This window comes from Sesamum indicum, linkage group LG6, assembly GCF_000512975.1.
Source record: "Sesamum indicum cultivar Zhongzhi No. 13 linkage group LG6, S_indicum_v1.0, whole genome shotgun sequence".
NCBI classification, from domain to species: domain Eukaryota; kingdom Viridiplantae; phylum Streptophyta; class Magnoliopsida; order Lamiales; family Pedaliaceae; genus Sesamum; species Sesamum indicum.
Window position 1 is genome coordinate 4,190,008 of NC_026150.1, and position 21,541 is coordinate 4,211,548.

The following is a 21,541-nucleotide window of genomic DNA, read 5'->3' on the forward strand; positions in this document are numbered from 1 at the left end:
ATAGTGGGCATGTGAATGCACATGTTCGATGGGCTCTCCTATCACCCTCAATGTTTCTTATTGCACATGCCTCATAATAGTGCCCCAGGGCCAGGCCCCAAATTCCTGTCCCACATTTATTGCTCTTTGTTATCATTTTTACCCTTCCACAGAGATCACTGTATTTCGAATGATTTATGATAATAATTTTTTTTTTCAACCACGTAAATCTTGTTTTTACACAATTGATTTCTATGCATGCACTTTTGTTGAGTTCATGGCCAACGATCTCGTAATCAAGAAAGTATAGATGGAGCGAGTTAAAGATTTGGGACCGACTTTATAATATCAAGTTTTTACGTATCGCTAAAGTAAAATTCAAAATATGATTGAGTTAAAATAAAAATAGTTCAATGACTCCCAAAACAATGTTGTTAAGGAGGTCAGGGTAAGGGCAAGATGGTCATTTCACGGGGTCAAGGGTATCCACTTGAAGAATGGGAAGCAGCTAATAGTTGGGCATAGCCAGTTCTCTATAAATACCACTTGTATTCTTTCTTCATATAACTTCAAACAACTGATCTCTGTCTTCTCCACCTCTCCTTCCCTCAAATTGTTGAACCTTTACACAAGAAATGGCTACCAAATTAGCTTTCCTCTTCTATCTACTCTTCGTTGCCACCATTCTGGCCCAAAAGCAGGTAAACCCACAAATGTTTATTCAAGTACATTTTTGTGTAAGCACATATAGAAACATCCTGAAGAATGTGACTAGAAGTGTCTCTACTGCATTTACATGAGAGAATTTTTACATCATAGTATATATCATTTTCGGACTTTGTGACAGAAACTACTGTTGAGATGGCTGGTTCAAGTGAAGGGATCTAGCCTTCTCGTAAGAGGGGTCCAGGGGATTGAACTTATTTAGGTCAATTTGCATGCTAGATTATGGGGGTGAATTATGGTTTGTTTTGCATTTTGACATGATCATAGGAACGGGTTCTTGTTCATCTTCCATAATATTCATTTCTCAATCTAGCTATAACAAAAATGGCAGGAGTAACGCCATAATAGAGTCGTTAGGCGATCACTCGCATTTTAAGATTTTGTGCTCTTGGATGTTTCCTTGCAGGCCTCCAGCGCTGCGGTACCAGCTTCTGATCAACTGCATCCCCAAGGCAGTCTCCAAGTAAAACCAAATACTGAAACTTCTCTTTAATGTACTTTTGAAGTATCAAGAAAACTGAGCCTTTCTTCATGACTAATTCTTCCTGGATTGATTCTTTCTCTGCAGTATGGCACGAGTGAGGGCAGCCTCCGGCCTCAAGGTGGGAGTTGGCACGCGTACTAATTTTATGCACAATTCTTGACAGTAAAAGCAATGCCAAAAATCAAAACACCAAATTTCAAGAAAATAAAATGTCTATATACGTGTTGCGGTATGTTATGCTTTAATGGCACTTTGATTTGATTTATTTTTGTGTATGCAGATTGTCCATCAAAATGCACTTACAGATGCTCAAAAACCTCATTCAAGAAGCCGTGCATGCTCTTCTGCCAGAAATGCTGTGCCAAGTGTTTGTGTGTGCCCCCTGGCACTTACGGCAACAAGCAAGTCTGCCCTTGCTACAACAACTGGAAGACCAAGAGGGGTGGCCCTAAATGCCCATGAAACAATCCATCTCTGAGAGATCGACCCATCAGCCCTAGCCAGAGTTTTCGACAATTTATGTTGTCGATTCTCCACCACCAGTTCATTACCTGTTTTCACTTGATCTATGCATGTACTGTTGCCCTGTGTTGAGCATTAATGTCTTAAGAGGGGCTTTAAATAGCTAACTATGAGAATATGTGTGCCCACAAGCTGGAGACACCTTAATCGTTTGATTGTGTACTTATCGCTGGTTCTCTACTTATTTAGTGACAAACCATGTCACTTGTTCGTTCTCATGTTACATGCTGTGCAAAATCAAGAATGGTGCAACATCGTTATCTTCTATGGAATCAGTGCTTGCTCAGGAAGTCTTGGGATAAGCATTCCAAGACTCAACCATCAACCCCCACTTCGACACCCCACCGTTAGCACCTTGATGCTTAAAGGTGCAGGTGCTACCCCAGTTGGCCTACCGAAACTACAAAACCAGAACGTCAAACTACTACAGTCCTAACTCCCGTTTAGTCCTACAATTGAGGAGTCCAAACTTTTACTTTGAGTGCAAAGAAGCAACAACAATTCTATTATTTCTCAAAATCCAAATCAGAGAGAACAAATTCAGAGGCCAGACGTAGGAATCTTATCAAATATTTCCTGATCTGTGAGTGCAAAATGGATTACAATATGAGCTACTTTGTTCCCAATCCTGTGGAACTAATTTAACAGAGTGTGTACAAAAGCTCTGCATTAGATACATATTCACGAGGTGAGACTGTTGTCCTATGATCTTTCTGAGAAATAATCCACAGAAAGACCAACAGAGACTGTCAAGTGTCAAGCTAAATGCTTAAGCACAACATGCCAGTTCAACTGATCAAGAATTCCCAACCATCAAAATAGATAGCAGCAAGACATTTCCATCAAAGGGATGGAGCAAAAAAGGTCAATTCTAAGTTACAAAAACATGACGCGAAATTGCAGATCCATAATGATGATTGAAATAAATGAGGGCTTCATATTTTCCCTTTAACAATGCAAAGATTATGTGAAAAGTGATCTGTTTCTTGAACAATTTACTATGTGGGATGTTAAAAATTCATGATATACTCAGAATTAAAGAAAGAAGAAACTGTGCGGTATGGAAGGTTTAATTTGTAGAGGAGAGAGTAGCTTCTTATGGTGTCTTGGTCTGAAAGAAGCTGAAATTTAAATACAGAGGATATGGAGATTTTCAAACACAAACCATTGAGTTGAACTTCTATCTACAGAAGCTGAAGTCAGTAAAAACTAAAAACAGGTCTAGAAAAGAGCAGAGAGATCAAACAGTTGATCACTGAAAATCCTACATCTAACAGGATCAAGTTGTTCCTCTACAGATAACAACAAAGAAGAAAAAAAGCATGAAAATACTGTGAATCAACCAAGATTTCACCTCCTAAATCTCCATGCCGAAACTGAGAAAAGGGGTCGATCTTGCCAGCAAATCACAACGCACCCATTCTCTTCTTTGATCTTATAACCATCACAGTTGAAGCTTTGCAACAACCTCTTTGCTTGCAACATAGCGTAATAGCTCAGCGGAACATTTCCAAAACCAGCCAGGTCAAATCGTTGGTTCCACTTTTCAAGCTTCTCATGTCTTTGTTTCCTCTCGGCTCCCTCACATGCTATGATATTCTTAATCTCCTCGCCTAAAAGCGACTTCTCCATCTTCAGTCTCTCCAAAGATGCTCTTGGCAGAGCAGATTCCAAACAATCAAATAATGCAGCATAAAAGTACAATGACTCTGACAGCCTTTCCATCAAGCTCTTCCCATTGTGATCTGAGTCTTGCTCCATCACCACCATAACCTTAGGAGACAAAGCCCATAAAGTACTAAGAAAAGTATCAATATATGGAGAGGACGTCGGAGATAGTGGTGATGAAGAGGCCGAGTCATTCCTCGGGCTATAACCACTAATCATATCCTTCTCCAGCAAGTCCCCTAACGTATTCTGGTTCATTTGTGCAACCCTTTGCAAGTGAATACCAATAGCATTTATCGGCGTTGACGGTGACCTGTTTCTAACATCATTATTAGAAGCTAACAGGGAATGCAATTGCATAATTGAACTAATTGCTAGAGCCTCCCCTGTTTTGACGCGCAACTTTTCAATGTCGAGATTCTCTAATTTGCTTACAACAGGGTTGAACTGAAACGGCAAATCCAACCTTTCAGCCTCTTCGATCAATATATGAGCCATCTGTTCCAACACCTCCTTTTGCTGAGAAATCCCTGTAATCCTCAAATGAGGGGGACCTTCGGGCCGAGCGCTCAGGTCTCGAATGAGCGCACACCATTGTGCCGGTTCAGTCGCATTTAAGTCAATGACATGAACCATCTTCTCTCCTTCCATTGCTTCAATAATCGCTTGGTTACTGATCACAAAAGCCACCTTCATAAATGGCAAAAACTCAAAAAACATTTTCTTCACAAGGATTTCCTCAGCAACAACGGAAATTCTGGTGGAGCGAAATGCCTTATAAACACCAGGCCAGGTTCTAAGAATCCTATCAGCTAGAGCCTCCGAAAAATACGAAGCAATGCGCTGCATGGTATCGCCATCGGGTGATGCAAGATGTGAAATTTGATCAAGGGCTATGTTTGCATTTTCTAGGCTACCGGATGCTACATGATTAGCACAAGTGACTAACAGATGAATTAAATATAAACCCCTCTCTTCAGGTTTCAGCTCCTTGAGCAATGGATATGGAGACGTCAAACCAGGTGATAAAGACATCATAGGAAACATTTGGAGGGGCGATGAAGTTACAGACGATGATCCATCTTCTTGAAACATTTGTGCAATCAAACAATTTCTTGAAATGGACAGCAAAAACTGAAAAAAAAAAAAAAGGGCACCTTTCCTGGGAAGCAAATGACAGATTCAAATTATCATCGAACAAATGAATTTTTTCCTGCAAAGAAACCCAAAACACGCATACAAAAACCAGTCAGTCAAGAATCACACCCAAATCAATACAGAAACTAACTAAAGCAAGAAAAAGGGCAACGCAGAACAGAAAAATTGGACAAAACAAGTGAAAATTTCAAGAACTCACTAACCCGGCCAAGATTTCTGAATTCCTTGCTGGGCTTTTCGATTCACCAAAAACCTACAAAACCCCGCATGCAAATTCCCACAACGAGCCCAGAACGCTCAATCTTTTCTCTCAAAAAATCTTGTCAACAAAATAAATAGATGGAGAGAGTACATAGTTCGGTTGCATTTAAGGAAGAGAGAGTTAAAAGATTAGTCAGTTTTGGAGGCATTTGTTACATGGCAACGTTGTGGAGTAAGCGTGAGAGGAGATTTTGTCGTGAAGGGTTTGGTTTTGGTGTCCTTTTGTCTGTTGAAGGAACATGGAATTTGTGAGAAGAAGTGCCCATTTCTACCCTTTTTTTCTGTTTTCTTGTCTTGAAATTTGTTTTCATTCTTTGTCTAGGATATCACTTGTCACTTTCTCCTCAATAGGGGGAAGGAAATAGGAGGAGTGACAGCCACAGGGCCTAGGTTTTCCAGGCAGAATTACTTGGGGATTGCAAATTCCTATGATTTTAACTCATATTGAGTTGCTAAAAGTGTTTTGGTTAGGGGATTAAGGAAGTATTTGTAATAGGGATAGTTATACCGTTTATTTTTTAAAATTTTAATATAATTATACATAAATTTTTCATAATTTGAAAAATTACATTTTGTACTTTTAGGTTTTTTTCCGTTTGATAAATAATTTTTTCATTAATCAAAATTCATTAAATTTACTGATATTAGCCAAAAAAAATTAAAAAATTCATATTTACCCCAATTAAATTATTATTAACTTATTGCAAGTCAAATAAATATTTTTCTAACTAAACTAGCCTTGTAAGGATAAAGATACATAAGGATAATTTAATCGCAAAAGAATTTGTTTAAATTGCAATAAGTCAGTAATAAAGGGGTAAATATTAATCTTCTTCAATTTTCTGTTAATATCAGTAAATTTGGTGAATTTGACCAATGGATGAATCTATTTTTTAGATGGGAATAAACTTCAAAAATACTAGATATAATTTTTTAAATTATAAAATTTGCATGTAACTAAACCAATTCTTATAAAAGGTGCGGTGTAAGTATTACTTATAATAATTTACGAAAAATATTTTTCAGTTTTTTATTAGAGAGAAGGTTAATTTCACAATATTTTTTTTTTCTTTCAAATACTTCTATTTTTGGTTTTATTACCAATTCTAACTTTTTTCTAATACTTTTGTGGACACTCCTAAGCCAAAGTGATTTTCACATTACTTTCTTATATAAGGGGTGGAAGAGAACATTGTTTTAGGTAAATGACATTCTTTTTCCCCTTTTCTTCTTTATGTTTTATTTGAAAGTTCAAATTTCAATTAAGGTTGTGAAATTGGATGTCCATATGATGAAATGTCTCATGTTTGGTAATAATTTTTGAACAAGTTACATTTTTATACGCGCATTTAAATACCTAAATTTAGATTATTTTTAGATTTTTACCTATAAATCCTATCCGACGTTAAATGGAAGTATTGTGTCAAATGTTTTATGGATTTTTCAAATACCGACAAACTCTGCTTTCTGAAGTACATTTTGTAAATAAATTTTAGGGCTAATTATATTTAGAATTTTTTAAAAATATAAAATTATATTATTTTTTTCTAAAAAAAATCAAAATTATACTTATGCCACCTCTGAGAATTCTCCGTTCATAATTCACCCACTTCCATTAGGTTTAGACGACAAATGCTGACATCAGGTAAAAAAAATTTAATTCTACACCAATTCAATATTCCTCTAAAAGTACTTTTATATTTGTAAAGGGGTAAATATAATATACATAAGTTAAAACGGTGTAATTATAATACAATATTGTCCACGAATTATAGCCATTGAAAATAAAATTACCATTGATGAATAAAAAAATTAGTCATCTTTTGGTGTTTTTCTACTAGGTGAAATACCTACGTTGATGTAATTTTATTTGCTAACATCAACATTTCCCATCTAAATACTAACAAAATGAATCAATTATAAACCAAGAAATTTCAGAAGGGGTGTAAGTTTAATTTGGATTTTTCTTGGGGTAGATCAGTAATTATACATTTCTGGAGGGGTTCAAATTGTAATTAATCTCAAATGTTAAATATACATATGATAAATCACTTTCAATAAGCCTTGGGTTAAAAACTATATTTACCTTATAACTTTAAGACTTTAAAGTAACTTTTAGCATAAAGTTGCATCAGAATGCAGCCCACTACTACAATTCTTGTTTTGTAATTGCATTGGTAGGATCATCAAGAAATTCACCCTCTTTCTCTCCATGTAGAAAATGACCCATATGTCTTTCTTTAGAATTTGGAACTACTTTTGTGTTGTATGCTTGTCATGACATAAGATGGATGGGGAATCAAGGGCTGCCTAAAGTCTTTAATATTCTCCAACTTTCACTACCATCCAAACATGCCCTAACAAAGCCAAACAATGTGCCATCAGTTTTTGTTCCCTAGTGATGTTTAGTTGTGGGAATTGCAAGAAATTCTCCCACATACTTCCACACACTGCTTTTGTTCTCTTCTGCAGAGCCAAAGACCTTCAAATTGGTATTATCTTCTCCTTTGAAGAAAAAGAGGAGGGAGTTAAAGAACCAGCCAAAAATATACATCAAAATTCTAAGATTTTGTAATAATATCAAAATCCTGGTAAACTCTTTCTCACCTACTTTTGTCTAAATAGAAAATGCAAGAAAAGCAGGTTCATAAAGACTGATGATTTCATGCCACCCATGTGGATAGTACTAAGGTTAGAACACTATGATGTCATAGAGTAAAATAACAACAGATGAACTCAGGAAAAAAAGCAATAAATTCATTTATCCTTTCAAGTGGAAGAAAAACATACAGACTATGAAATGAAGGCTTTTTGAAGAAATATGACTATTTTTCTTAAATTGAGAAATGTAAAAGATTCTGGTACTTACAAGTGATTTAGGGGTGGCTTTTACATTAGTGTTGGTGGTAAAGAAAGGAGGTTTATTACGGTCAATCAATGCACAGAGTCCTGGTGTGACCAAACCCAGAAACGAAATTGGGAAGCGTTGAGAATCTAGAAAGTTTCATGTCCAGATCTACCATGCTTTGCAAGTGTTCCTATATAGTTGTTGGCTTCTTAAAACATGGCTGCTAACCCTTTTTCTCCATTAGGTACCTGCAAGAGAAAAAATAAATGCATCGGAGCTTCACCTTAGTTACACTGTTCATTGATCCTAGCATTTAACTACTAATAAAACATTAGTGAAACAAATACCATATGGATATTCAATTCTTTCAAAGTTACAACCCACCTTGAACTGACAAATTCCCTTGTATAAAATGGTATTGAATGCAACAATTATTTTGGTCAATAATGATAGATATTTCGTAACAATTCATACACACTACGAAACATGAATGAAGTAGATGAAGCAGCATCAGCAAAATGCAAATTTTATACCCCGAGGTAGGATGGTAAAGGAAATTTCTAGTTGAGGGAATATATAAGAATTTAAAGCCAATTAATCCCACGAGAAAAGTTGTTCGGCCTGCATGCTCAGTAATAACAGAGTTAGTCCGGTTCATGTTGTACTGTTCCTAGGGTACATATAAATAACAAAGTTGCTGAAGAAACTACAAAAACTCACCTTTACAACTATGATCTCGTAGCTGACAGAGGGACACTGCAATCTGAGCACCTAAGCGCGCATTATTTTTCACGAGAGCAATGTCTAATCCTCCATTAAGGAAATTCAGATGATGAATGAGACTGAGCAGTTAAAGATAGCAGTGATCATAAATAGGAATATGCATAAAGATTTACGAACTCATGCATAAAAGAAGTGAATTAGATATAAAGGGTAATATCCTTTGGCCTTTATTTATTAGTATTACTTGGTTAAGAGACGTTGAAGCATTTTTTAAAGAATACTTGAAGCAAGAGAGGTCCCTCCAGTTAGCTCGCTCACTCTAGCAAGTAAGAAAGGAGTTTCAGCACTGCCAGTCACATTCTGCTCCCTGTGTCACATATCCAATCCATTATTAATTTGTTGGAATATGACTGCATAATAAACTAGAAATAACTGAACTACTGATATAATCTTTCACAAGAAAAGATGAATACGGACAAACCTACCTAGCTTCCTTAAGAGCTTTCTGTATTGCTGACTCAATTATGTTTCCTGAAGCAGAATGTTCTCTTGGAATAGGGAGTGCTATCAGAATTCCAGTCATCAGCCCAAGATTAATGCTTGAATCTGTGATGTTCCGGAAGATTAAGTCAGCAGAGCAACACAATAAAAGGATAGAACAAGATGACATATGTCACATAACAAGCTGCACCTATTAGTCGAGCACAATCCTCAGGTGAGTCAACACGAGAAGGTGCCTATGGTTTTATAAAAAATGAGCAGAAAAAACAAAAATAAGTTAACAACATTGGAAATCAACAATACCTGTAAGAATAGATGATAATGAAAACTGATCAGAAAAATTATACTTATATCAGAAGCAGCACTTAGGTTTCCATAACTTATCAAGAGAGCTGTACAACGGTTTATAATATCTCATGAAACTACTTAAAAACAAGTTCTTAGAGGCTCACTATTTTTAATATTATCATGTTCCTTCCATTTCATTTTTGAATCTTTAAATATCTATATGAGATACTTCACAAAAGTTCTTACGATGTGACATGTGATGAGTTGCAAATAAAGAAGGGGGGTGGATTTTTACTCACCAGGCAATGACAATATGAAATCCAATATCTTTTCAAGCCAAATTCAGCTACAAAACTTCTCAATTTGTTTGATAGCTTTAGAAGGTTATAGAAGATAAAATAGCTTGTTGCTCATGCCGTATTATCATGTACAATCTTCATGAATCATGAAACTCTTAGTTCTAAGGGCTTGGAATAGTATATGCGGGTAAAGCTATAGGCAAAAATCATGACAATGACCATTTTATAGTGTATCATCAATGTAAAGCATGAAACAGATTACCGTGCAGCCGCTCTTTTCAGTGAAAAAAGCAGGGAACTCATTTGTCTGATATGCTGCAACACAAACTCCTTGTGTTTCCTGTATATCCAATTAAAAAAGAATTTTATTTTTGAAACTTAAACAAGCCTAAATGTACTTCTGCTGTTATATTGTAAGGTAAAGAGTGGTTACCAAATACTCCAGTGTTCTTGGAATATCTAATATTGATTTCACCCCTGCAGAAACTACAGCTACAGGTGTCCTTCCCAGCTCCGTGAGATCAGAAGAAATATCTAAAGCTGTGAAAAGAATTGAGATGATAAAAACACGAACCACTCAAAATTTATTTGTGTTTATGCTAACTTTGATTTATCGCATATGATGAAAATGCTCTCGGAACCAAACCGAAAGTCATTTTTTATCAGCCAGTTATAACATAGTAAAATCAGGAAGATCCCTCACTCCACTCAACAGTCAAGTCTCCAGGACTTTCAGCAAACAACTAAAGCACATGGTCAGCCTTGCCTAGAAAAAAAGATACATCACCTTAATAACAAGAAAAGTCCAGGATCTGCATTCTTAAACTTGGAGAGAACATAGTGCAGCGAATTTTATAGAACAATTTAACCTCCGTTACCCAGTAACTGTAGGATAACCATGTTCCCTCCAAGTACTTATCTGCAGCACCCTAGCATTCAACGGAAGGGATTACAAGCTCAAATTCAGTTTAGTGAAATTTAATTTTGACGTCTATGTTAATTCTTTCCTTGCTTCAATTCATAAGATCAAGAAAGAATCGGTTAAAATTGAAAATGCGGAGTCATCTAAGTAGAATGCATGTTTATTTGACATCTTCAAAGTAATGTTTATACCACCGAAGCATTCAACTTAATCTGCCATTAGACAAAGTAACACACATTGAACGTACTACTCTCTCCATGTCTATGCACTCCACCGATACCCCCAGTGACGAATATTGCAATGCCAACCTGCAGAAAATTCACGTTCCAAGGGTCAGCAAAAATACAATTTGCTCGAAAGGTGAATCTGGAAGAAGGAAAGGAACATAAAAAGGATGGTTACCTTTGCAGCAAAAAACATTGTTGCAGAAACAGTAGTTGCACCATTTCCTCCAGTAGCTACCTGCAAAAGTTGCTTATATTCAAGTTTAAAATCCTAGCTTGTGTGGGGAACATAATATCTGAGTCCAACAAATGCAACAAATATTAAATTTTAGATAATGAAAACCAAAAAAAATTGCAAAGAAATTTTTTTCTGATATCAGATGGTTGGTATCCCCATTACTAGATGTTAAACATCTAATCTATGTAGGTACGTGTTTTCATGAAAAAATTTGGAAAATAATCATTTCCGAAGGCATAAATTTTCATGTGAAGCATTCTTTGGATATTCCATCCTGAATCCCACATTATTAACAATGACGATAGTTCCTGTGCAGCTACAGTTGAGCCAAGATTTTAACACATCAAATATCATAACTTAAACTATGAAAGGCCACACACAAGTAAGTGCAAACTAGCATTAAAATACTCACAACATGTGCAATGTCCCTTCGAGCTGTCTTTCGAGCTTTTCTTCCTAGGATAGCCAGCCTCTCAAGTTCTTCCAGGGATAAACCTTAAAATTAAATGGTACACATCAGATATTTCCTGTCATTTCTTTTTTCCCTCTTATTCACTCTGGAAGCAATTGAAAATAACAGCAAAGAGACTAGAAAGAAGAAACACTAAGAGACCATACAATTTAAATATTTGTGAAAGGATGCAAGAATCTACTGCCACAATCCCTAAGGAGAAATAGTCAAAGAAGAGGTAAACTGCTCTATTTCCCCAACCTTCATAGCAAAATGTCATCTTATCAGCCAATAAGATCATTGTGCAAAATACCAAATCACAAGTTTCATTTCCTAATGTTACAAGAATAAACATTCAAGGTGAAACAAGCAAACTGTCAAAAGTTTCTTACGATCAATACAGATACAATGTATTTTTAGATAACATGAACATGACGCAAAATGCATAAGAACAGAGGAGGAGAAGCGAGGTTTAGATGGTTAATTCACCATGTATTACCATCTGTAGGATCTCATACTTATGTTAAGAATTTGACAAATTTGGTCAATCTGCACCATTAATATGTCAACTGATATGCACTTCAAACAAGGAACACGTAGTTCTAGCAAATTTTTTTTCAAAATAAATCCATGCCTAAGTAATACCTTATCTCTTTCTTATGTTCTATATATCTTAGAAAAGAGACTAGACTTTGATTCAGTAATTTCATTTCAATGGATTTCCAAGACTCTCTCATGACAAACGCCTACTCTCTGAATATTAATAAAACACAGAACTTTGGAAAACTAAGGCAACTCAAAAAAGTTTGGAATAAACACCTACGCAAGGCATGCCATCCAAAATAGCAATAGTCGCAGGAATTGCTCCATTCTGCCTTACGATTGCCTCCACCTCTTTGGCTGTCTCCAAATTCTGTGGATATGGCATTCCTAAGCACATGATGGATGAAAAAGGGTTAGAATAGCAGTCATCGATTAATCACAGGAACCATGAAGTCTCATACCATACAAGAGAAATGTGCATGTAAAGACTAGAAACCTAGAAACCATCATATCTTGAACAAAATCGAAATACAACTATCAATATCATGCACTTTGTGAATATGGATTTTCAGTTTTACGCTAAATGAAGCAGGAATTCTGAAGCATGTAAGTCCTTCAACAGGGAAAAATAAAATCCCCACTTATCCTTCCGAACTGAAAATATACAAAATGGAAACCTGTATTTAATGTTGTCTAAACGCAAGGCGTCTTTGCTTCCTCGCAATCATTCTCCTTTTTATGCATTATGAATTTCCCCAATTCTATCTAAGACTTTTGCATATCAAAACACAATAATTAAATAAACAGGACATTTCCCTGAAAACTTTACAGGCCCCTGAAATCTTTCTGATTATATTATCATCCACCTTAGTGAAGCAAAATATTGGGAGGGCGCGGGGGATACATTCTATTCGCGAGGATGCATGATACCATGAGAAATAATGGTGGATTCAAGAGCAACCACGGCTTTCCCAAGTGCTAAAGCTTCTGCCACTTCCGAGGATATCTTAACTCCCCTTTCACCCTACGCAGACAACAACCCGACAACTAGTAATCAACGAAAAGTAAGCTTAAACAGAAATTACTGAGTCAAAAAATGAAGGCAAAGTACGGCAGGAAGCATTGCTCCTTCTTGAATTCGAACAAACATTATTAAAAACAGCAGATTTTCCGGTTTTACCTCATAAAACAACCAATCCAGAACCCAAAAAAAAAAAAAAAAACGGGAACTGCAAAGAGATTGTACCTTGGAGTTGGGATTGAAGTGTTTTTGGAGGTTAGCTATTCTGGAGAGAGCTGAAGACGCCATTTTCTTCAATTTTTCCTTTCAGTAGCGAGTGTTTTTGCTTCTGCAGCCAGAGTACGCACCTCTGCAAATCTAAACTCGCTCTTTTAGCTTCACTCACCGTGGTTAAAACCGTGTTTTGTGAATTTGGAAAAACTTGATAAAGAGGATGTAAAAATATTCAATTACATATTAAAATCAATTCATTTTTAATATAAAAAACAAACTCAATACCTTTGCTATTTATTAACAAGATAATACATTACTACTCAAGGGCACATTCGGAAAACAAAAAAATTGCCTAGGTGGACCAACCCACTAGCTTGGGCTGATTAGTCTAAATATTGGTACTTGGGAACAGTCCAAGAGTTTCCAATTGAGCTTGGACCGAACCAACCCATAGTCTATAACTCGATATATAATTAACTTATAAAAAAAATTAATTAAATGAAATTAAAAAATAAAATAAAATAAGGTTGGTGTCGTGATATTGAATCACGACTTCATGTATTTTTGAAGAAAAAAATAATTTTTAATGTTGAGTCATAATTTGAAATCACGATTTGATATATTAATATTAATATATTTAAGTTAATTATATTAATATAATTTTTTATTTTTTTATTAATAAAAAAATAAATAACTCCCATTTAGGGTGGGTTTTGAAGCCATAATCAGGTTTCATGTCCCCGATCATTGTCGATTGGAGGACCTGACCCAAATCGGTTGGTTCTTTAATATTTTCAATATATTTTTTATATACTTATATAAATTAATTCAACATATTTTAAAAAGTATATTTAAATTTTATTTATTTATATGTAATATATAAAAGTAGTTTATAATTTAAAATAATAATATAAAGTAGTTATACAATTTTAATGTATATATAGGTAATGCATATTTTAAAAATTTTAATATTCAAAATTCTAAAACATGCGCAAACAAATTTATAAAAAAAATAAAGTAACTTTTCAATAATTAGTTTTTATTATTATAAAGTTATGATAATGTTATTTGTGCTAACATAAAATAAAAAGATAATTTTTTAGAAAAAAAATCTAGAGACTCCCCATGTGATAATAGGAATGTTTAAAAAATTATTTATGAAAATTAAAGTATCGAATATCCCCCTGTGATATAAAATAAAGTTTAACTCCCCTACAGAAATTAGACCACACGCGCTTTGACTGTGAATTTGCTATGAAAATACTTTTTTTTTGGATATTTTTGCCCTTCTCTCACATCTAATATATATAATATTATATATATTTATTAATAATAAAAAATTATTTTATATAATAATATTTATTAATAATAAAATATTATTTTATTTAATAGTTATTTATATAAAATATAATTCTAATTATATTAACTAAAAATTATATATTAAAAAAAGACAGACGTTGCCGCCGTTGCTTGCGCCCTCCTCACCCCTGAGCGACGGTCATCGCGCATTGGGGTTATAATTATTATTTTTAAACTTTTTTATAAATTATAATTATATATATTATAAATATATTTTAATAGTTATAAATTATATACATTATAAATTAAAATAATTATATACAATAGACATAGTTTGATCGGTTGACTAGAAGGGTATTTTAGTTATTGTTTCTTAAAAAAATAAGTTCAAGTTGACTAGGAGCGTGTGATTATTTATTCATAACATAAGGATGAATTTTGATATTAAAAAATTCATAAGGGGATTTTTGATATTTTGATATGTCACAGGGGGTCAAAATGAATTTAACCCCAATTTTTCACTCACAAAAAGCGATTTGTGACATCACTATATTAAATTTTAAATGCTAATTTTACTTTTAAATATTTGTTCCAATATAATCACTTATTTAGTGTTATCACTATACTAAATTTTAAATGCTAATTTTACTTTTAAATATTTGTTCCAATATAATCACTTATTTATTTCAAATGGTCCATACGATTTTTTGACCTCCAATATACTATCATATTTAATTATCTTCCACTTTTACTCTTGTATTAATTTTTATTTTTAAAATTTGTATTATGTCTATATAATTATATTGCTTGCAAGTACTATTTACAATAGATGGCTAAATTAAAAAAAAAAAATCAAATTTATCGATTCAAAATAAGGTTGAGTTTCGACAAACTCCATCCTATAAACCTGCTCCGTTGCCATCCCTAATATCAATTCAACACCCTTAGAATTGCAAATTAAGGTTTAGAGGGGAGGAAAAAGATATTTTTCTTGAAATTGGGGGTATGATTGATGATTTTATTTTATTTTATATTTATTTCCAAAATTAAGCGGTAACCACAAATATTCATATTTTTAGTTTTATGTTTTGTGCCCACACACTGTCCCTCTCTCTTCCTCCTCACAGTTCATTCATGGCGTCCAGGCTCTCACTCTCTCCCATCGCCGATCTTCCCCTTTCAAGTAAAGCTTTCACTCCACACTCTAGAACAGTCAATTTGTTCCCTCTTCTGCCCCTAAATTCTCCTCATCTCCGTTATTCCGTCAGAAGAGAAGTACCGCAACTACCATCTGCATCACGTCTAAATGCTGTGAGCGAACAAGTAGTTGAATCTGTTACATCAGACTCAACTCAAGATTCCCAGTCCGCAGATTCACCGCCTTCTTCGTCGAAGCTTGTTCTCGTTGTGGGTGGCACCGGCGGCGTTGGTAATTTTGTCTTTTTTATGTTTTTGAAATTTACTCACACTTTCTACTAATACGATCTTGGAAAGTTAGGTGTGTGCACGTTATATGTTTGTTTATTTGCATTTCATTGTCTTCCTTTGGTGTTATAGTCTGATAATAGCCTGCTTTTGTGAATTTGGAATTGGGTTCTCGTAGTTTGAGTGAAATGAAGTAATTTGGTGATGCTTCTGCGGTACAAATATTAATTGTTTGCAAATTATGTTGTTTCGGATGATATAATGACTTTTCTAGTTTTGAAATTCTCTCAAGTGTCAGTACTTCCTTTTTCTTTGTATCTGCAACTTGTTGGTTCAGTAGTTAGTATGGCAAGTAATGAAGCGTTTAGGAGTTCTCTTTGCAACTTCATGTAAGATCTCAGAAATTAACAGGAAACTTCGTTTATGCTATATTCATGTTCTTGAAATTCAGTTTGATCCTGGAATAATTTTCATGTTTGATTTTCTTTTGAGGTCTCATTCATGTTATTAGGAAGGCAAAATTGCATTTTTCATCATATGGGATAGGAGGTGTTGTATATATAGCCTTCAGCTTTACAGGCTAAGCGTATTTAGTCGTACACTTTGAAAAATCATGCATTTCTAGTTTCTTTTAGTAACTCCACTAAAAAGCCAACGGTTGACGTTAGTTTTTATTTTTTTTTTAATTTTCTTTTATTTTGAACAAAATTGCACTTTTAGTTACATGTCATAAGGGGGTCTTCGTTTGTAATCCCAAGCTTTACACTCGCCATATTCAGTCTCAAAATAAAATAAAATAAAATAAAACTTATGCAATTTTTTTCCTCTTTCAAATATTCCGTTAAAAATTAACAAAAGAAACGTGTTTGGCACATGTTTATCAATTCAGTGCAATTGAGGGGAAAACATTCATGTGTCACATGAAATAGTTGGGAGCCAAATTTTTAAAAATAAAATCCTGTTAGTTTTTTAACGGAGTTACTGAAAAATGACTAAAAATGTATCATCTTTTGAATTGTAGGACTAAATATATTTAGCCTGTAAAGGTTGGGACTATATGTGCAACCCCTATTGTATGGGATTAAAAAAGCAATGTCGCCTATTGGGAAATTATAAATATATCACAAAAAATTAGTTTCAGAATGGAAAATGGGAATGTGCGTTCAAATTATGATTGTAGTGTGCTTCTAGCTTACAGTAACAAGTATCTTTTATGTGGAGTAGAGCTTTGAGTGTGTGTTGGGAATCTCTTTTATCATTTTACGAGAACATGTTGAGATGCTAAGTTTAGTTGCCCAAAACGTGGGAGCAGATTGGAATGGACCCGAGCTTTTGTTAGCGGGAGGAAGAGAAGATTTTTAATAAGAAAGGAGGGTAGCATGAGCAATTTGGGGCAAAAACTTGTTCCTTTTTCACCACATTTACACGAATTTGAAGGTTTCGAGTTCAACATGCCTACTCCATATGAAGTGTTTGCTTTTTAGTCAAGGAGTATTCCATCCTCTGAGCCTTGCTTTTTGGCTGCTTTCTTTGCTCTGTTTCCCTGCCAATTTTCTGCTCAATGTTCGGTGTGTGGCTCTTCGGAGCACAGACAACACCTTACATGTGCAAGAGAATGAATGAAGATTTTTCTCTTCAAATCAAGATGTTAAAATTGCAGAAGGACGCATTCTATTCATGGCGACATACTTTTCTACTTTTACCGGGACTATAAAAAAGTCTTCTCTGTGAAAGGATTTGCAACCTCCAAGTTGACGTTGATGTCACCGCTACCGGGAAAAGTGTAACTTTTTTCAAGTAGTCAATAGTATTATGCTAATATGCTCTTAGCTGTGAAGTTACAATCAGAAGATAAATTATTCTGTGTATCTTTGGATAGTAAAACTCATTACTCAGTGAACAGGTATGCGGGATGCACACGTACAATGAAGTCCTTTTCGATTCCCTTGGAAAAAGATTTTGCCTGCATAAAATCCTTCTGCAGATACACACACACAAAAAAAAAAAAAAAAGAAAAGAAAAGAAAAAGCATATACACTGATCTTTCTTGTCCTTTATTGAAAAGAGCATTTTTACTTGTCACTGCTAACCATTACTTGCTTTTTAGGGCAATTGGTTGTAGCATCACTGCTCAATCGGAATATTAAATCACGCCTCTTACTCCGGAACCCTGAGAAGGCTACTGCTCTTTTTGGTGAACAAGATGAGGAAAAGTTACAGGTTCCACTCATGTTGCCTCACTTGTAAACCTGTTGTCCAAATAGTGCTTATTGTTTTAGTAGCTAGCACAATTTTGGCATCCAAAAGTTTAATTCATCTTTTCTCATATTCAGGGTGTTCTTATTCTTAAAGCATCTTTCTGACTTGCTAGGTGGTGCAAGGTGACACCCGGAATCCACAGGATTTAGATCCTTCCATGTTTGAGGTTGGTGGATTGTTGTCACTTTAGCTTCTGGGTTGTTGTTTTTATGAGGAATTCAGGTGCTTCAAGGAGTTTGTACAACTTGGTGAAAAGTCATTAATATTAGGGTTGTTGTGTTTAGGGTGTTACGCATGTTATTTGCTGCACAGGTACAACTGCCTTCCCTTCAAGGAGATGGGATGGAGACAATACACCTGAAAGAGTAGGTTAGAGTTCTACTTCTAAAATGATATTTCAGAGCCTTGCGTTTTCCTCCTGCAACCTTAGATAAGCTGTATATATACTGTATGGGTTAGACCAGAAAAGCAAGTTGGTTATTGTTGTTGGTATTTCTGTGCGTCTTGCATCTTAAGAAGGCACATGCAAACACTCACTTCCAGTAGATATGGCTTTAATGTACGTAAGTCTATTCTACATACTATCATTACATTGCATTGCCTTCTCCTGATCATTGCATTTTAACTTTGTAGACTGGGAAGGTGTGAGAAACCTCGTGTCAGCATTGCCGGCATCATTGAAAAGAATTATTCTTGTTTCTTCAGTTGGAGTCACCAAGTTTAATGAAATCCCCTGGAGGTATGCCTTCTCTTTGGAAAATTTGCAAGGCAGTTGAAATATTCATTCCGAGTTGATCTAGGACGTTTGGATTGATGGTAAAGTTAACTGCTAGAACATCTTGACAAGATGCCAGTTGAACAGTAGCAGAGAAATTAGTAAAATCACACATGCTTTGTTACTTAACCTACCACTGCCAGATCAGATCATATTTTATGTTGCTTTTATGATATTTCAGATTTGAATGGTCATCGGTTTCACCACTTGCCTGAGTAGAAGTTGACACTGATATTACTTAATAATACTAACAGTGCTTTGATATTAGAAGAATAACTTTTTGTACTCTGCTAATGCATAATTGTATTTGCTTCTTATTCTTGAATGCACCTCCAAAATATGCTTAATTTCTTCAGCTTGGTCATTATTCATTTTTTAAATTTTGAGTGCTACTTTCACTTTTTCTAATTTGATCTTTCTTCTTATGCCCTAGCATCATGAACCTTTTTGGTGTTCTAAAATATAAGAAAATGGGGGAGGACTTTGTTCGTAATTCTGGCCTACCATTTACAATCATCAGGTCTGATATCCATTTCCGCTCCTAATGGACTTTCCTTTGAAAATTACTATGCCGTACCTTCTTAGACAGTTTTCACTTATAATTTGCTTTTCTTATGCCAGACCCGGTAGATTAACAGATGGACCCTATACATCTTATGATCTTAATACTCTCCTCCAGGCTACCGCTGGAGAACGCCGTGCTGTGCTTATAGGTCAAGGTACTTTAGATTTTATATTGTTATTGTCTGAGTTTCTCTTCCACACGGAGCTAACTGAAGAATCAGATTGCAAAGCAATTCAGGTAGCTTTTACGGCAAATCAGAAAACTATGCTGTCACTAATTCCATCAATGTCTCATGACTCATGCCAATGATGAATATTGGCATGCTATATTCTCTGTTGCAAGCAGTGAAGTACATTTCATGCATTTGACATCACATTCTTTGATTTTATTGTTTCTCTGTTCAGTTCTATACGTGTTCCAACATGCATGCTATATGTTGTTTATCCCTGCTAGAGCAATAACTTATGATCAAAATGCTTCACTTCTTCACCAATCAATGTTGCATGTGGTTCGCAGGCGATAAACTTGTTGGAGAGGTTAGTAGGCTTGTGGTGGCAGAAGCATGCATACAGGCACTGGACATAGATTTCACCGAAGGCCAAATTTATGAAATCAACTCAGTCAAGGTAATTTTCTTAACATCATATACACCAAAACACTCGAAAGCCTGCTGATTTTCTGCAAGTTTTACATCTCTAAAATCATAACCCTGTCATTGCATGGACATTATTTCTTCCCAGAAAATAGTCACTTCCAACATGGGAAGCTTCACAGTAAAAATTCTGAACTCTTCGATCTGGAAACCTCTCTTTTCAATAGCCCATAGAACCATGCACTTTAATGTCCATGTTTCTGGTTTTTCTTGCATTTTCAGCTGACTACATCGTTTCCAAACAGTATGAATCATGCCACGTCATCAGTATCACCTATATTATTTTAACGTCACAAACTTTCTCAAATCCCATCCATATAACAAAAATCATATGATACAGCAAAAATTTTGATTTTTCCCAAAACCATTATTTGAAATTAATGCAGGGGGAAGGACCAGGAAGCGATCCGCAGAAATGGCAAGAACTATTCAGAGCTGCCCAGAAACCACTCCCTCTGTAATTTCACTCGATGGACATAATATATACTTACCTGACATAAAGTCAAAGGTTAGCTTCAAAGAATTAACAGTAAAGGGCTTGTACATATATATTTTATTACATTAAAACATAAAGAACATTATCTTTCTCTGTATTCTATCGGCTTGAATTGAATTTCCTTTTACAAGTTGAATACTTACCAGTGTGTATCTAGAACTTGTCAACTTTGCTACGCATTATTCTATTTATCTTTAAGGTCTATTGTTGTCAACTTTGATATGCTAATTTAAAACCTACTTTGGTATGACATACTACATTCAATAAATTATGAAGTCACATTAAACGTTTGAATAGGTTATTCTGAATTGGAGGTTGAGATTTGCATTATTAAATATATGAAGTCGTGTTTTCACACCATACTTTAATATCTCTCGGCACTGGTGAAGTAATTGCTGCGTTTATCAAGGTGAGATATTGTGATCGTCGGTGATATATGTGATCTGCCTACAAATCTGGAGCACATGATGCCTTTGCTGGTTGCATAAATCCATTGATGTTTATTATATAAATTTCTTATGGTTTGAAAAATTACGCATAATATCTGAAGTTTTTTTTCGTCCAACAAATAAATTTATTTATTAGTAAAAACTTATAAAATTTGCTGAAATTCACAAAAAAAGTTGAATCAAAATTCATATTTGCCTACAATTGGCTTGCTACATGTATATTGCTGGTTAAATACATTTTTTTCTGATTAAATTATTTTTATAAAGTTGAAAACGTATCTATTCATATGTATTATCACGTGAAGAAGTATAAAAGTAGTTTTGTCAAAACAAGAATTTTGACTTACAATAAATTTGTTATAAGTCAATTATGGATAGATATGAACTATTATTCAACTTTCCCTCCTCTTAATATTAGAATATTTCATGAATTTTTTATTAATAAATGAATTTATTTATTGAACGAAAACAAACATTAGGAATATTGTACGTAACTTTTTAAAATATATGAACTATAGGTGTAATTATTTCAAATTTTTAGGAGCAACCTGA

At 34.6% G+C, this 21,541-nt stretch overlaps 4 protein-coding genes across 10 annotated transcripts; 2 read left to right on the top strand and 2 right to left on the bottom strand.

Moving 5' to 3' along the window:
* On the top strand, positions 532-1,934 carry LOC105163650 (protein GAST1-like). The gene is made up of 4 exons (XM_011082079.2): positions 532-680; positions 1,112-1,168; positions 1,274-1,307; positions 1,470-1,934. The coding sequence occupies exons 1-4, from the start codon at positions 615-617 to the stop codon at positions 1,649-1,651; spliced, it is 339 nt and encodes a 112-aa protein (XP_011080381.1). The 5' UTR covers positions 532-614; the 3' UTR covers positions 1,652-1,934.
* On the bottom strand, positions 2,824-5,122 carry LOC105163651 (scarecrow-like protein 3). Its single transcript, XM_011082080.2, has 2 exons — positions 4,741-5,122; positions 2,824-4,592 (listed from the first exon to the last, which is right to left on the bottom strand). The coding sequence occupies exon 2, from the start codon at positions 4,472-4,474 to the stop codon at positions 3,062-3,064; it is 1,413 nt and encodes a 470-aa protein (XP_011080382.1). The 5' UTR covers positions 4,475-4,592; positions 4,741-5,122; the 3' UTR covers positions 2,824-3,061.
* LOC105163652 (pseudouridine-5'-phosphate glycosidase) lies at positions 7,198-13,293 on the bottom strand. 6 transcript variants are annotated; one of them, XR_002287372.1, is made up of 15 exons: positions 13,082-13,293; positions 12,766-12,859; positions 12,112-12,222; positions 11,254-11,336; positions 10,782-10,841; positions 10,627-10,687; positions 9,891-9,997; positions 9,720-9,797; positions 9,061-9,106; positions 8,855-8,975; positions 8,651-8,736; positions 8,367-8,450; positions 8,180-8,267; positions 7,668-7,894; positions 7,198-7,303 (listed from the first exon to the last, which is right to left on the bottom strand). XR_002287372.1 is itself a non-coding variant. In XM_020695155.1 (14 exons), exons 1-14 carry the CDS (start codon positions 13,142-13,144, stop codon positions 7,870-7,872), a joined length of 1,107 nt encoding a protein of 368 aa, XP_020550814.1. In that variant the 5' UTR covers positions 13,145-13,293; the 3' UTR covers positions 7,532-7,869. The 6 variants fall into 6 exon arrangements, 5 of the variants coding, with proteins under 5 accessions (XP_020550814.1, XP_020550815.1, XP_020550816.1 ...); XM_020695155.1 differs by lacking the exon at positions 7,198-7,303 and having other exon boundaries at positions 7,532-7,894; XM_020695156.1 differs by lacking the exons at positions 7,198-7,303; positions 8,180-8,267 and having other exon boundaries at positions 7,532-7,894; positions 13,082-13,289.
* LOC105163653 (protein TIC 62, chloroplastic) lies at positions 15,349-20,696 on the top strand. Of its 2 annotated transcripts, none has more exons than XM_020695126.1 (9): positions 15,349-15,797; positions 17,901-18,013; positions 18,165-18,218; positions 18,337-18,421; positions 18,686-18,791; positions 19,261-19,347; positions 19,449-19,629; positions 19,909-20,018; positions 20,431-20,696. In XM_020695126.1, exons 1-8 carry the CDS (start codon positions 15,452-15,454, stop codon positions 19,975-19,977), a joined length of 1,041 nt encoding a protein of 346 aa, XP_020550785.1. In that variant the 5' UTR covers positions 15,349-15,451; the 3' UTR covers positions 19,978-20,018; positions 20,431-20,696. The 2 variants fall into 2 exon arrangements, with proteins under 2 accessions (XP_020550785.1, XP_011080386.1); XM_011082084.2 differs by having other exon boundaries at positions 15,376-15,797; positions 19,449-19,546.

Excerpts from the sequence above, each read along its gene's own strand:
- LOC105163650 (XM_011082079.2), top strand. The coding sequence starts at position 615 with ATGGCTACCAAATTAGCTTTCCTCTTCTATCTACTCTTCGTTGCCACC. Across the intron at positions 681-1,111 it reads CCATTCTGGCCCAAAAGCAG|GCCTCCAGCGCTGCGGTACC; the intron begins GTAAACCCACAA and ends GTTTCCTTGCAG. Across the intron at positions 1,169-1,273 it reads ATCCCCAAGGCAGTCTCCAA|TATGGCACGAGTGAGGGCAG; the intron begins GTAAAACCAAAT and ends CTTTCTCTGCAG.
- LOC105163651 (XM_011082080.2), bottom strand. The coding sequence starts at position 4,474 with ATGTTTCAAGAAGATGGATCATCGTCTGTAACTTCATCGCCCCTCCAA.
- LOC105163652 (XM_020695155.1), bottom strand. The coding sequence starts at position 13,144 with ATGGCGTCTTCAGCTCTCTCCAGAATAGCTAACCTCCAAAAACACTTC. Across the intron at positions 9,107-9,719 it reads CTGAAAAGAGCGGCTGCACG|GCACCTTCTCGTGTTGACTC; the intron begins GTAATCTGTTTC and ends ATAAAACCATAG. Across the intron at positions 8,268-8,366 it reads ACGAGATCATAGTTGTAAAG|GCCGAACAACTTTTCTCGTG; the intron begins GTGAGTTTTTGT and ends CTGAGCATGCAG.
- LOC105163653 (XM_011082084.2), top strand. The coding sequence starts at position 15,452 with ATGTTTTGTGCCCACACACTGTCCCTCTCTCTTCCTCCTCACAGTTCA. Across the intron at positions 19,547-19,908 it reads TGCTGTGCTTATAGGTCAAG|GCGATAAACTTGTTGGAGAG; the intron begins GTACTTTAGATT and ends TGTGGTTCGCAG. Across the intron at positions 20,019-20,430 it reads ATGAAATCAACTCAGTCAAG|GGGGAAGGACCAGGAAGCGA; the intron begins GTAATTTTCTTA and ends AAATTAATGCAG.